Source organism: Chlamydotis macqueenii, chromosome 15, assembly GCF_036417535.1.
Source record: "Chlamydotis macqueenii isolate bChlMac1 chromosome 15, bChlMac1.mat, whole genome shotgun sequence".
Lineage (NCBI taxonomy): Eukaryota > Metazoa > Chordata > Aves > Otidiformes > Otididae > Chlamydotis > Chlamydotis macqueenii.
This window is the reverse complement of record NC_141570.1, coordinates 10,109,777-10,124,934: the sequence shown is the minus strand read 5'-3', so window position 1 is coordinate 10,124,934 and position 15,158 is coordinate 10,109,777. Positions and strand designations below refer to the sequence as shown.

Here is a 15,158-nt window from a genome sequence, read left to right as displayed (position 1 = left end):
GCTGGATCATTCTACTGCTTGCTTAGCCCTGGGCTAGACCTTCTGAGTCACAGTGGAGTGACACCTGCCACTGCCTGGAGTTTTGGATGTGCGAAGTTTAGAAACTTTAGTTCTGTATTTTTTTTATAGGGCATAATTTTGGTTTGGTGGATGTTAGTTGTCACTGACTGATGAAGGAAGGTGTGAAAAGTGTGAGGGACGAAATAAATGTTGCCTTTGTTACTGTTGAAAAGGTCCGTAAACCAGTCACACTTAATGATTTCCACAGTTTTCTCTGTCAGTATCTGGTGTCCTGGTGGTGCTCTGCATTACTGCTGGCAGACAGTCTGCTTGTATATGTCTGGAGGGGAAAGTGTACTGAGTCTTTGCATCCTCTTTGTCTTTGGGTTCTTTTAATCTCATTCAGGGATGAAATGTACTTGACAGGATACTGTGGATTTATGGAAACCTTTTCTGCTTTGATTGTGGTTACAGTAATTACAAGGTGCTTTGAGACCACAGTGGTTTGGTTTTGTGTTCTGAGTATTTCTAGGAGAGTCTCTAGGAATTAGGGCAGACTTCAGATTTTAGCCTTTTTTCAGGAGTCGTCTGTTTGTTGAATGTTATGATAAGGAAATGAACAAAGCAAGTCATATTAGTCAGTCTTAAATTCTGCTTTATTCACTTCTGCCAAGCATTTCCAAACCAGAAGTGTTTGTAAGTCTTGAGTAAAATCTTATACATTTACTTAAACCAAAAACTACAGTGAAATGTCTAAGATGCTGATGTAGGAGTCAGAAAAATGTGTCTTGTCTCTTGTTTTCACTTCATTTACATTACATAAGTCCAGGCTTGTTCCAATTTGTTGTCTTCATTCTATCTGGCATGAACATCAGTAAGATTAATAGTTCTTTGTGTGATAAACATTTAATTTGATAAAAAATAGTATTATTTTAACAGTAGTCTTAATATGTTTTAATGTTTTAAACTTTTGCTTTATGCAAATAATGTCCAGTTTTTCGTAGTACAAGACCTAGTGGATTCTTGAATTTAGACTTTTCATCTGCAAGTAGATTTTAAAAAGTATAAAGGAAAAAAAGTAATACAGCATTTTATGTAAAGTTAAGAATATTTTGAAATTTTGTTGAAGTTGAAAGTATTCCCTGTTTTTGCTGAAGTAGAAATTGGGCTGTGAGGAATGTTGACATGGCCGAAGGCTAAAAGTACTGCTGCCTTCCCCCTTTTTTTAATCGTCTGAGTTTAAAAACTTTTATTTATTCATTAAGCAATAGAGTTGGATTTGCTTGCAGTAATTGTGTTGCAAGTGTTTAAATACTTTGGACTTTTATCCTCTTAAAAAAAAAAAAAGCATCTGTCTCATACATACTCTTATTGTTCCCTACAAAGTTGCAAAAAAAAGTTGTTGTATGAAGAAGAGGAAACGCAGGAGTCTGTTTCATGTAGCTGGACTGCAACACACTTCAGTATAACTTAGTAGAGAAGCCAGGTTACTCAAGCATGAGTTAAAAAATGGAAATCTTGAAAACACTTGTCTCTGGCTGTTTTAATTGCAGTATTCTAATGGTCTTTGGTGACTTTTGTAGACGGAAGTATATGAGTTGCTCCAGTTTATAGTTGATGATAAAAATGTAGTTGTTTGTGTGCCAAAGGAGTGGCTGGTTTTAGCATTCTTTAGATGCTATTCAGAGCAGTGAAAGAAGGAAGAGAGAAATCTGCACTGGAATTCTGCAAGTAAATCACCTTTAGTGCCTTTGAAATTCTTCCAGCTTTCCTTTCTGTTCTTCTAATGCAACTAGATTAGGAGAGGATGTTAACCGTAATAGTGATTAAAACAGCCATTGTGCTGGATGTAGAACATGAACCAGCTGTGTATCTTTATGGATAATTAAGTTTCCCACACTTATTGATGAATGAGATGCAGGGTTTTTAGGGGCTGGTTTGGGGTGCTTTTATGGAGTTTACAAAATATTTTTCATTTGTGTACCTGTTTTGATGGAGATGCGGCACTTAACTGCCAGAACAGTAGAACTGAATTCTTCATTTATGACTAACTCCTACCCAATTAGCGTATTTATGCTCTGATATGGTACCGTACTTTGCATTGATATAGGTAGGCACTGATTATGACATTTTGAGAGACTGTGTGGCCTGCACCGTCTTTTAAAACTTACTCAACTATTTGTTGTGTTGTTAGATACGGAGCACTGCTATTCCTGTGTCCTAGTGATCTTGTCTGCTGGCAGTCCTGAAGCTGCGCTTCTGTTTTCTGAACAAGCTTTCAACAGTATAAATGACAAGTTTAGTAATACGAAAAACATACTATAAACAAAAGGAATTTCAGAAGTGTTTTTTTCTGCTTGGTTTGTTTCTTTTGACCCTGTATCAGTCACTTTGTATGTGGATTGATTTCTTTTTCTCTCCTTTAGAATCCATGTCCAGAGTTCAGTGCTTCGTTCCTCTCCAACATCACGTTCTGGTGGATCACTGGGTAAGATCAAGATGATGCGTAAAGTACAGTTAAAGTTAGATGGTATTTTATGATCTAGCTTTTGGAATTAAATTAGCAGTAATAATTTTGATTAGTTTTGTAGATATATTAAATTGATCCCCCCTTCCCCCAGTTTGATTAATCTTATTTACTTCCTGTGTAGGGTCTTTGTAATTTTAAATTTTGTCAGTATGTATTTAGTATGTTTGCTGAAAGAATATAATTTTTAAAATTTCTTTGGGAAATATAAGAAGCTAGAAATTATCTGCTCTATTTAGAAACCTAAGGTATTCAAAATGGTTAGCTCTTTTTGTTCAATAGGTTCTTTTTTTTTTGTTTTTCATTAACTTAGCTTTAATTATGCTGTATTTGATCACAATACATGTTCTTGTGAGTTAAAACACAGAAAAATGTAAAATAATATTGATGTGTAGTTGTGGTTAGTAATTGGCCAGAAAGCTAGATGAAAGAAATTGCTTTGTAAAATTAAAGGCTAATAAAGATTTTGAAACTTGGTAAGCATGGGAATATTAATTGCCTAGCTGATTTTTCAAATGAGATCTCTTCATCCCTTCTTTTATTTTCCGTGAAATTTGAATTTGATGGCAGATCCTGGATCCTTAGATGTTTTGGTGTCTTAATTCTCACAGTAAAGACAGGATGTATATTTTAGCATCTGGACTTGTGTTGCTACAGGTAGCAGGCATTTTTGTGAAGAGCTGACTCTGTTTGGGGCTGGATGACAACTGTCTTATGACATATATATACACATATCTCTAGTGTTCTTAAATATATAGTGCTGATTCTTTCTAATGCAGGTTGATGATTCATGGTTATCGGAGACCTTTGGAAGCCAAGGATTTGTGGTCATTAAATAAAGAGGACAAATCGGAGGAGGTAGTACCAGGTTTGGCTAGAAACTGGGCAAAAGAGTGGGCAAAGACCAAGAGGTAAGTTCAGTTAAGCTGGCTAGCAGTTCTTCCAACGTTCAAAAGCTCCAGTTACTTAGCCTCTACTTAGAGGTGTTTGTCATCTGTTATCAAGTCTACTTTTTTGTAAGGCCCAAGTGGCAGCTCTATGTTTAAGTGCATACAGAACAGGAACCAAGTAGGGTGTTCTGTGTCTTATTTATGAAGAGCTGCATCAAGTTTCCCTTAGTCTTTCATGATCTGAAGCTGATTATTGTTACTTTTGATGTCTGTTTTTTTCCCCTGGGGAGGAAATGTTTTTACAGTCAAACTTCAGTCACATAATTTAGGAGCTTGGGCTCCCTCTATAGTTAGTGAAGCCTCAGATGTGTGGTTCAGGACATAAAAGTGAGCAGCTTTCTTTTCTTTGACTAAATAGGGAACCTCAGCACCTAAGCCTCACAACTAAAATTAGAAAGAATGCATGCCTGCAGTTTCCATCCTACTTTCATCATCCTTTACTGCAGCAAATAGCGGTACCTTTTCATTGAAGAAAAATTACTTGGTTGCGTACACAGTGTATTTTTACATACAACTTGTACTTAGAAGTTTGGAAGCATGTGGTTTGGCATAAGCCAGAGGTATGAAATGAATGTGTTCAGGCCATTGGGCGTGACTTGGCATAAATCTGACCGCGGCCTTTTAACTGTGGTGGTACAATGATGCCTTGATTTTGATGAAAGTTCAGCATACTGGGTTCTAGAATCGTAATGTCCTTTGCTCTTTAAGTTTGACACAGGTTATGACCCTATTCCTCATTCCCCAGGGCAGACCTATAGGAGAAATTCAGCAGGGATGTTAACCTATCCCTACAACAATGACCATTTCTGAATGGTCAGTTCATTTAGTTATGGTTGTATGATTAAAAAGATGTTTGACAGTAAAACACAGTTAAACTATTTAAAAGGGCAATAAACAGCTCTTGTATACTGTGCATTTTTCCAGTTGGCTTTATGTTTGAATAAAGGCTACATTATATATTTACTCTTATTTCAGGCAACCATTAAACATGTTATACTCGGCCAAAAAGCAGCAGAAATCAAGTGACTCAAATGGTGATGTGACAGAAGAGGCTGAAGCTTTGATTATAAAACCATCTCAGAAGAGCTCTGAGGCATCTTTATTCAAGGTGTTATATAAAACCTTTGGACCATATTTTCTCATGAGCTTCATGTTTAAAGCTGGACATGATCTCTTGATGTTTGCAGGCCCAGAAATTCTGAAGTAAGACCTATATACTTTATTATTGTATTAAAAGTATGTGGACAGAATTTAGAACACACTGGTATTTCACTCACCAAGCTGCTTTGCCTTCAGCTTGTTCAGTGGGGAAGAGCTGTCATGCGAGTTAGAAACCGTGCACACAACTTTGGTCCATTGATTTTCAAATTATAACACTATTCATTAAATGTTTGACTTTTTATGTTCCTTTCCAACACTAGGAAGGCTAGGCAGGAACATAATCAACAATAGCAGGAGACTTTAATTCTAACCTGTAATGACTGTGGGACTGCAGGTCACAGTATGTGAAGCAACAAAGAGCTAAGGAGGTAGGAGTTCTATTGCTGTGAGATGTAGTAAAACAACTGTAAGCAGTTGTATTTTAGCTGGAGGGAGTATGAGACTTTTTAGTGTAGCTCCAAGAGAATGTTGCACATGTAAGGTATGTGATACTTTAAAATAAGGTAGTGCATTATTAGGAGGAGGGAGTGATGTGTACTAGTGTAAAATGATCTCCAGTTTCTAAGAAGTTTGTTGAAGTGTTTTATCTAAGTTTGGTACTTTGGGTGCTTGCATGACCCATATATAATGTTTGGCATAATCTAAGGTTGTAAGCCTGACATTTCATTTTGATTTGCGTATATCAAGAGAACAAATTTTTCTCTCCACAGACTGCTACTCAACTTTGTAAATAACAAAGCTGCCCCAAACTGGCAAGGCTACTTTTATACAGGACTGCTCTTTGTTTGTGCCTGTCTTCAGACACTGGTTCTTCACCAGTATTTCCATATTTGCTTTGTAACTGGAATGAGGCTCAAAACAGCTATTGTTGGTGTAATTTATCGAAAGGTAGGTGTTTCTTTAAATATACGACAGTACCTCTTGGTGACTGTGCAAATACATTGTTTAAGTCTGAATAATTAAAGTAGCTAGGAGACTCTGGTAGCCTGGTACCTAACTCTTAATAGAAATAAGAGAGCAATTTTCTAATTTACTAGTTAAAGCTGAGGCACTTCCTTCTTCCCTCTGCCAAACAAGAAACCTTATTGTACAATCACAGAATGGTTTGGGTTGGAAGGGACCTTTAAAGGTCATCTAGTCCAACCCCCCTGCAAGGACTGGGAGCATCTTCAGCTGGATCATCTTGTCTCATTTAGACTAGGGGTGTGAAACTGCTTCAGTTTGTGCAGAAATTAAGATGCATTTTTTTTAAGGTGTAGACTGATAGCTCTATGTGAGAAAAATGTGTGACAAGAAATGAAAATTCCACTTCTTATGCAAAAAAAAAAAAAACCAAACAAGCAAACAATACCCACCCCAAACAACAAACCCACCAGCCGACCCTAACACCAAAGACTGCTTGTTATTTTTAATTCTCTATCAGTTTAAACCTAGCTGCTTGCTTCGAACTACAGCACTTGCATTTTGTAATATGTGCAGGGTAAACAGAATATGAAGCAGGAAAGTGCTTGTAATTTTAAAGATGAAGCACTGTAAAGCAATTGAATTCTGTGGAGAAAATGCAAATGAGTAAATTTTCCTTCATGTTGCCTTAATTGTTTTTTATTTTTAATCTGCACCTAGGCACTTGTTATCACAAATTCTGCTAGAAAGACTTCTACAGTGGGTGAGATTGTGAATCTAATGTCTGTGGATGCTCAGAGATTCATGGACTTGGTTACCTATATAAACATGATTTGGTCTGCACCTCTCCAGGTGATATTAGCACTGTACTTACTCTGGCAGGTGAGTATTATGTGTTGTTTCCTGTTTTGACTTTGGCGATGTGCTGCTTCCTGTGGCACAGAACAACAGACAGCTGTTGTTCAGACCACTGGAGAGTTTACAGCAGTGTGGAGAAAATACTGTTTTTTAGAAGCCATTCAGAGCTGCTTTGTCACTACTGTCAAGAAGGAAGGCAGGAGGTTCTTAATTTGCACATCTGAGTGCATGTGGGGAGGATGCAGGTGGGAGCTACTATCTTTTGGAGGACTGCAGCACCTAGAGATACTCTAGGTACCTCACCTAGAGTATCTCTAGTATCTCACTTGTCACTTGATGTGAAGAACAGTGATCTTGTTTCTGCAGTCTGAGAGGCACCATGTGAGATGTTTCTATTCCTAGTCCAGACAGTCACCAGGCTGACTCTTCCTTATTCTCACTGTCAATCAGAAAGTTAGTGAAATTCCCCAAAAAGTCAGGTCACACCCTGTGTGGGTCTCTACTTCAGAAGAACGGATAAACCAACAAAAACTGGGAAACATTAGAAGATCTCTGTATGTGGGGAGAGAGGAGGAGGGAGAGAATATAAAGCTATAGCTATGTATACCTTTCTATATGGGGGCTATATATGCATGTTTGCTTCAAAAATTAAAGCACATAAACATCAATCCAAGCCCCTACTTGACCCTCTTCTTCCTTTAAGCTATTCTTGAAAAGGGAAGAAAAGGTTGAGGAGCTGTTTCAGAATGCTTTTCTGTAGCATATGCAGTGGTTTGACCAAAAATTCTTAAAAATTAATTTGAATAAATGTTTACAATTAAATGCTTTTCAGAATTTAGGTCCTTCAGTGCTGGCAGGTGTGGCTGTCATGATCCTTCTGGTTCCAATAAATGCTATGATGGCAGTGAAGACAAAAACCTATCAGGTTAGAGCCTTTATGTATGCGACAGAGTGCTTTTAAGAAACATGTTCTGTTCTTTTACTTGTTCCTGAGATTTGTCCTTTTAAATTTTTACCTCTCCTAAAGTGCAGATGTAAACTATTGTCTGTCTAATGAACCTTACTGAGTGAAATATTCACATTTCCAGGATGGTGGTTGCAGTGTTGAGGAGTGGGGTGGGGTATGGCTGGTGTTTTTGGCTTTTGTTTTGTTTTCTTTTCTTTTGTCTTGGAGGGATGAGGAGGGAGAAGTCTTAGTTGTTGGCTATTCTTGATCCCTAGTTGATTTTATTTAGACAGGATCAGCTTGTTACAGAGGTTGCACATAAGTAAATGTAGACTCAAACTCACATTTTCTATTGCAAAAATTACTTTCAATGGCCCTACCATGTGCTTTCTGGTGCAGACTTCACTACTGACTGAATTTACTGAATGTCAGAGGAGACTGATTTGTTTAAATGAAACCTTTTAGCTCTAGAGGTTCATCAAAAAACAACAAGCATTTGGTCCCTACATGGGAGAAGTAGGGATATTCTAGCCTGTCACAGCTGCACTGCCGCTGGTAAGAGCTGTCTGGGATAGATGTACTGGTGCAGCGTACTGACTCTGCCTAGTGCTGAGTCAGAACATTGTTTCAGCTTTGTACTGCCCTCATTAAAATACTTGATGAAGATGGAAACTTCTGAAGAATGGATGTTCTTATGGCTGAATGGAAAACTTTTTGCCTTAGTGCATCATCAGAAAGCCATTAGTAGTGTTGAAAATAAAGCAAAACCAAGTTTGGTCTGAGGTTAGATGCAAACTGTGCGTTACTGAAGCTTGATTATAGTGGCTTATTTTTTATCTGCATGTTGTACCTAGGAGGAACCTGAGCCCCATAGCTCCCTGATGCAGGGTTAATCCCACTTAAACCAGCGCCACAGTTGTTTTGATCTTGGTTCAACTTTTTAGTTGCATGAAGCATTCTTTTAATTGGTTTAAATATCTTGTTAATTCTGCATATTTGTTTGTTCAGATAGCATCTCAGATTTCCTGCTTGGAAGCTAGTAAGCTTTTGATGATAATGAGGTAAATTTTGCAATTGCAAAATACAAAGCTCAGAACTTTATGGGTCTGCCAAGCATTGTGCTCAGCTAATTATTTTTTCACAATGTTGTTTTTAGGTGGCTCAAATGAAGAGCAAAGACAACAGAATTAAGCTGATGAATGAAATTCTCAATGGGATTAAAGTTCTGAAACTTTATGCTTGGGAATTAGCCTTCAGAGACAAGGTATTAGAGATCAGACAGAAAGAACTCAAAGTTCTAAGAAAATCTGGTTACCTTGCCGCAGTGGGAACCTTCACTTGGGTCTGTGCTCCTTTTTTGGTAAGTGAAACAAATCTAGAAGTCTGCTCTCCTTTTTTGGATCGTGTTTTCCAAGGCATGAGAACTTGCTCTGTTTTTGTTTTTTAATGAGTGGAAGAGTCAGAATGCCCTCCACAGCAGTGGGAAATCGAACAGTTAAGTCTCCACTTTTCTTATGAAAATGTACTACTGTTTTCTTCGAAAGTTAGTAATATCCAAGTTGGGTATATTCTAGAAAGTAATGGCTGAAGTATTTAAAACCAAAAACCTCCTCTGCGTTCCCCTCTCTTTTTAGCGGTGTACTTGAGGAAGCAAAGATTAAATGTGCCGTTGGATTTAGAAGAGGTTACTAGTGCACAGAGTACACTTCAGGTGGTAGCTGTGGCTGACAGGGAAAACTTCCCTTTTTCAGCATCTTTCAGCAGGTCTTGAGATAAGGGTCCTTGATCAAGTGGGGACTGTGCACCAGGCCTGAGTTCTCCCAGCATCTGTTTAAGAACAACCTGGAGAGGTAAAGCCATTGTGTACCCTGGGATTGCTTTAAATTCTTACTGGAGGAAAAAAAAAAACCAAAGAAAAAAAAAAGAAACATCCCCAACTGTGTTTGAGGTTAGCTTACGTTTAAACTAATCAAAGAGAGAGAGGGGTAAGATCACATCAAAGTTGCTTCAGACCCTGTTAGAACAATGGACCACTGCTCTTGCCTGCAGAAGCAAATAGAAGCCATGACTACATTAGGATAAAATATGTGCTGTTCCAGTTGAAAGTGTTTAAGTGTACTTTCCAGTCTCGGATTCCTTCCCTGCAAACATTTTTAGTGTTTACATTACGTTTTGGGCGTGATGAAAGGCAGAAGAAGCAGTGCCCTGGGTAGGAAATATCAGCTGGATTCTTAAGTGAATGCTTTTCTAAAAGAAGTCTGAGATGGTTTTAATATAAATACATTATTAAATGAAGTTTCTAAATAAAACTCTGCAGGTGGACTCCTTAATGTTGTTCTGTGGAGTCTGCCTAATGAGTAGCTCTGTTTCAGTGCACGTTGTGAATGTGGGGCAACAGTCCTACACCTTAGGGGGTTTGCACTAGGGCAAATTGATACAGCTCAAAGTGCAAGGCTGCTATTTAACATCCTGTTTAGCAGAATTTTGTTCTTTCATATATTTTCTTCTGAACTTCTGATTAAAGAATTATTGCAAGTACCTACTTGAAAGCACTTTCGACGTGCAAAACTCCTCTACTCCTCCTCCTGTTTCCATGGCCAGGGCTCTTTAAAACATTGTTTAATAATGGTGTCAGGAAACTATTCATGCTGCAGTACTGCCTCTGCTGCTGTGTATGCTGATAAGGGTGTATTTCAGACTGGTTGCTGGTAACACTAAAGTGCAGATGTGCTACTTCTGAGGTTATTCTTTGGACCCTGTCTTGTTCTTGATCTCAGTGGGAGGGCTTTCTCCCTAGGATATGGTTGTCCAAACTAAGGGTTGTACAAACAAGCTACTGTACCAGGCACAGCTGAGTCAGCTGCAGTGTGAAGAACAACACATGTCTTCACAGCAGTTGGATTTTTAACAGAAGTAGTAATGTCTTCAATGGATGCTGTGCTCAGATGAAACTGTTCCTTAGGCATTTGAGCTAATTGTTTCTAGTCTTGTAGGAGGGCGAGTGCCAAAGGTTAGCCTATCTTGATTTCTTGTTTTAAGTGGCAGTAAGTGTCTGCCACTTGTTTTCTTGTTTTAAGTGGGAAAGAGTTGCTGGATCTTGTGATATACTGAGGTATGAGTGTTGTTACCAAGGAAGAAAACACTGTGAAGGGAATAGATCTGGAAGTGAATATTTGGTTTTATTTAAGTTATTTAATATAAGTTTTCTTTAATTTTACTCTAATTTAATCAACACATTTTTAAAAAATGTAAATAAATATGTGGATTTTTAGAATTATTTTTATACCTTATGATTGATGATAACAATGGCTCAATGTCATTTTCTTGTTCAGCTTTGATCTTAAGCTTTTCTGTTGTGAACATAAAGCTTCATCTTCTAATGTAGTAACGTTTCAAGCCTCTTGGAAAACAATTTGTCCATGATAAAGTGGGTTTTACTTGGAAATCTAGGGTTCTCTTAGTCTCTAGAAAAATATAAAATAGATTAGCATTGGGATGTTTCTAACTTTTATGTATATATATATATATGTTACTGATCCAGTATCTGGTACCATGTGGAGTGCCTTAAAACTGAAAGAGAGCAGCAAGAAAGTCTTGTGATTATTCCTCTCTTTCCCTTCTCCTGCAGTGTGACCACAAAAAGCCTGGGACATTTGTGGTTTCACCCTTGCTATGTAAAGAAAGTGAGCACTTGACACTTTTCCAAGAGGAGCCATCAACTTCTTTTTACTACAGTAGATTTAAATCAAATGTTTATTTTGTGGAAAAGCATTATCAGAAACAAGGAAGTTACCAGAACATTGCTTTTTCTTTGATTTGTAGACCTCTCATTCCAGTTGTCAGACTGTGTGACTCCTGCGTTAGTGGCTTTAAGAAATGTTACCCTAACTGTAACCTTTACACCTTGTTTCAGGTTGCCTTGTCCACGTTTGCTGTGTATGTCACAGTAGACAAGAACCACGTCTTGGATGCTCAGAAGGCATTTGTTTCCCTAGCATTATTCAACATCCTCAGGTTTCCATTGAACATGCTTCCTATGGTTATCAGCAGCATAGTAGAGGTAAGACTTCAGTCATTAACAGGTGTTTCTGCGCAGAAGTAGCCACTGGGTGGAAAGATAATGTTCCTGTGCTTAGAGATTTTCCACTGGTGAAATTCAGCCACCTGAGAGGAGATTTGCATTTCCTGTGTTAAGTGCTGTGCAAGTAAAATTATCAGTCTTGGTTATGGTGGATGGGTTTCCTCAAATCAGGCATATTTCTTTTGGTTTGGGAAGTGCAAGTTTGATGGCTATCCAAGAACCTATGCAATAGATTTAAGGAGGGATTAGGAGTGTGCAATAATGATGTAATGTGTATGTGGTGCAAAACAACGAGCTCTTAAATATAATGAGCAGAGTATAAGAGTTTTGCATCCCTTTCCCATGCAGGCCAGTGTCTCCTTGAAGCGCCTTAGGGTGTTCCTGTCTCATGAAGAGTTAGATCCAGACAGCATAATCAGAGGTCCCATCACAGAGGGTGAGTTTATTTTCCTGTTGAAAATCAGTGCGTGCAGGTTTTAGGTGGCTTTGCAGTGTTTCTTTTACTTTCTGTAACACTTACTGCATTTTGGTGGATTTCACTGATAAATTTTAGCCAGAAGGCAGAGAAGGGAGTTTGTAAAATGAAAATTATGTAAAGCTTCTACCACCTTCTCAGGTAATTTCTTTCTTCTGCCCAGCTCCTGTGTCCAAACTATGGAATGGTTGCATCCAGATATAGATGGCACCTTAAAAAAATTAGTTGTTAGACTGTTTTAAGTGTAGCCATTTGAAATTTGTAGGCAGTTAACAGGATGATAATTAATGCTGTGCCAAAACCCAGTGTTTTGGAGAAGAACAAGCGTGTAACACTTCAGCACCCTTGAAGGAGAAAGGCTAAGTTCTGGCAAATGCGTCTTTCTGTTTTGTGCAGAGTGTTACTCCCACCGTCACTTCTGCTGTATCCAGTGTTGCTGGTCTGCTTACACAGAGCTGTTTAGGAGACAGATAAGCATGAAGGCAGATTTACTTAAAAATTAATGCCCTTTTTGTTGCAAAAAAACCCTTTTAACTATGTCAGTAATTTCTAAATTATTTTTCTTACTTCCTTTTTATGAAGATACTGAAATCCCCATCACTCCCTTGGTTAGCTGAGCTCTATAAAATTTTAGTCACTTGGCTTTTTGGTAAGCAGTCATCTGCTGTATTTTCTTAAGTTTTTCTCTCTATCTTCCTTTTGGGAATATCTCCTCTCCTTTCTCAGCTGATAACCATGAATACATTGCTCACAAGTCTTTAGTTGTGGGGTGGTTTTTTGTCCATTATGAGTTGTACTTGCATACTAATGTAAATATTTAGCTAGGCTAAGTATTTATTGCATATTTGGTTGAATTAGGAGTTATATATTTTGAGTTGTCACTGTAAAAAAATCTACAGATGCTAGTACCATGCAACATTATGCTGAACAGTATTTTTGTTCGAAGTTATTTCATTTGATAGTGTGGTTTATTTTCCGCTATCATTCTTATAGTAACTTGGCTTCACGCGCGGAATTGGCAGGTTAGCTGATAATTCTGTTGAAGCACAAGTCAGATTGAGGCTGCAGCTTTCTTGAACTGCCTTTGCAATGCTGCAGTGGAGTTGCTGGATAAAGGAGGATTCAACTGAGTATGTCAAGGTCTTTGTATAGTTGACATTCACGTACCTCCTGGTTATTAAGTAAGTGTTACCTCAGAACCTCTGTTGTCTTGATAAATTCAATAAAAGCAGAACACAAGCTTTTAGTAAACAGTAGGTGGTTGTTCTACTGGAAAAGTAGCTTTTTACCTGTGCCTGTTTGTGCTTAAATTGACTTGTGGCATGAACTAGAGCATACAATTTAGCTGCTTGCATTGACACTGCTATAAATATGCATTTTTTTATTTTGTCAGCTGAAGGAAGCATTGTTGTAAAGAATGCAACATTTAGCTGGTCCAAAAGTGATCCTCCTTCACTGAGCAGGTAAGAAGTAGTACCCCTCGTTCCATAATCTTGTTGCATCATAAATGCAGCAAAGGTTTTATATTTGAATTATAAAACCTATATGCGAAAAGTTTGTTGCCTTAAAGGAACAGAAGAAAAAATGACATCTGTTCTATATCGTTTTTTAAACCAGAGACTTCATGAGCTAGAGGAATTTACAAAGCATGTTGTATGTATGGAATGCATAAAGGGGAGTAGCAGGAGAAACAATGGGAGGAGAAAGTCTCAGATGTCAAGCTCTTGCTACGGCCTGCAGATGGGATGAGCTCCATCTAGAGGATGCAGCTAGATTAGCCCCTCGTAATTATCCCTAGTCTCTCATGTTTGCACTGTGTTCTCAGAGTCTTCCTTTTAAAATCTTATTTTGCTGAACCTTGATTCCTATGCTGGAGAAAACCAGTGAAGAACCTTGCATGTGGTATGACTAACAAAGTAACTGGGGTGATGCAGCTACAAGCCATGTCTTCCCTGTGCCATATCCCCTTCCTTAATTTTGGCTTCTCTTTCTTGGGCCTTAAACTGCATATTCTTTGGGACAAGGATGCTGTTTGGGAAGCATCCATTGGTATTTCCACTTACGTTCTCAGAATATTTGAGAGAAATATTGGACTGGTTGTGTCGCAGTACCTTTTTTTTTTTCTTTTTTTCTTCCACTTTTGACTAATTACATGTTAGGATGCTGTGTCCTAAGTATAAGAAGAGCTGGATGCTTTCTGAATGAGAGGTTTGCATTTTCAAAGAGTTAAAAGTTTCTGTACTGTGTCAGCATTTGCAGTGGGTGTTCAGGTTGCATCTGGCTTTATATGGGCTGTTCAGTAGACTGTTTAACTACTGGGATGTGCCAGCAAGCAAGGCTGAATTATCTGCATTTTATTTCAGCATCAATTTCACTGTTCCTGAAGGCTCCTTGGTAGCTGTTGTTGGTCAAGTTGGCTGTGGAAAGTCTTCATTGCTGTCTGCATTACTGGGGGAGATGGACAAAAAGGAAGGCTACGTAGTTGTCAAGGTGTGATGTGTCTGAAGAATTGTTCAGCTATTTGTGGGTATTGCCAGAGGGATTCTAAATTTCTAAGTGGTGTGAAGAGGGGAAGAGACAGCCTTTCAAGATGTTGTTTGGCCTGATTTCCTGGCAAGCCATGGATATGCCTTACCCTGCACTCCGTGTAATTGTCTGTTAAGCCTTGACCCAACAACTTCTAAATCTGGTTTCAGATTTACTTAAATAGACAGAGTGATGGGGATCTATAAGATAAATATTCTGGTGAGTCTTGTTGGCAGCTAGGTATGAGGCAAGGAGACCCTACATACATATTCCAGCTTGAGAAAGAGCAGTATTGGTTCATAACTGCTTAGACATCAGAGAACTGCAAGTAGAGAGGGTACACCCAGATACAGAAACATGGGAAAAGCTGCTGTAGTTTGTACTTTCTTAGACCTCAGAGTTGCACAGAGCTCACAGAGGAAAAATGACCTGGAAGTAAGTAAATAAATAACTAAATAAAGAATCCTTGTTTTGGATTTTGCTGCTGCTGTAATATATGGAAAGATAATTATTTTAGGAGCGAAACAAGTATGTTGCATTTAAAAAAATGCAGATTTGGTCACCTCCAAAATTGTTCTGGAAAAATAAAGTAGGTGAGATCTGAATCAATGATTATTTGTGCAGAAAGAGAAGGCAGAACTAATCTTCAATGCAAAATACTTTGCAGTAGCTCAGTCTCTTCCTTTGAAGTGACTTTTATATAAAAACGACTTCCCCTACTTTCTGCTGAA

The 15,158-nt window shown here is 38.2% G+C and overlaps 1 protein-coding gene across 11 annotated transcripts in view; it reads left to right on the top strand.

The window, feature by feature from the left end:
• The window catches only part of LOC104486811 (ATP binding cassette subfamily C member 1 (ABCC1 blood group)), a 73,303-nt gene that overhangs the window by 20,356 nt on the left and 37,789 nt on the right, over nucleotides 1-15,158 (top strand). For 10 of the 11 annotated variants that reach the window (XR_015260254.1, XR_015260255.1, XM_086760223.1 and 7 more), the window contains 11 exons: nucleotides 2,427-2,488; nucleotides 3,307-3,438; nucleotides 4,453-4,680; nucleotides 5,349-5,526; nucleotides 6,262-6,423; nucleotides 7,232-7,324; nucleotides 8,502-8,705; nucleotides 11,259-11,405; nucleotides 11,775-11,862; nucleotides 13,295-13,364; nucleotides 14,265-14,391. Coding sequence is in view for 9 of the 11 variants with exons in the window: in XM_086760223.1 (XP_086616349.1) it covers nucleotides 2,427-2,488; nucleotides 3,307-3,438; nucleotides 4,453-4,680; nucleotides 5,349-5,526; nucleotides 6,262-6,423; nucleotides 7,232-7,324; nucleotides 8,502-8,705; nucleotides 11,259-11,405; nucleotides 11,775-11,862; nucleotides 13,295-13,364; nucleotides 14,265-14,391 (1,491 nt within the window). In the remaining 2 variants the exon portion in view is untranslated. Of the gene's footprint in view, nucleotides 1-2,426; nucleotides 2,489-3,306; nucleotides 3,439-3,879; nucleotides 4,038-4,452; nucleotides 4,681-5,348; nucleotides 5,527-6,261; nucleotides 6,424-7,231; nucleotides 7,325-8,501; nucleotides 8,706-11,258; nucleotides 11,406-11,774; nucleotides 11,863-13,294; nucleotides 13,365-14,264; nucleotides 14,392-15,158 lie in introns of those variants that run through there. The other variant, XM_086760226.1, reaches the window with a different exon arrangement.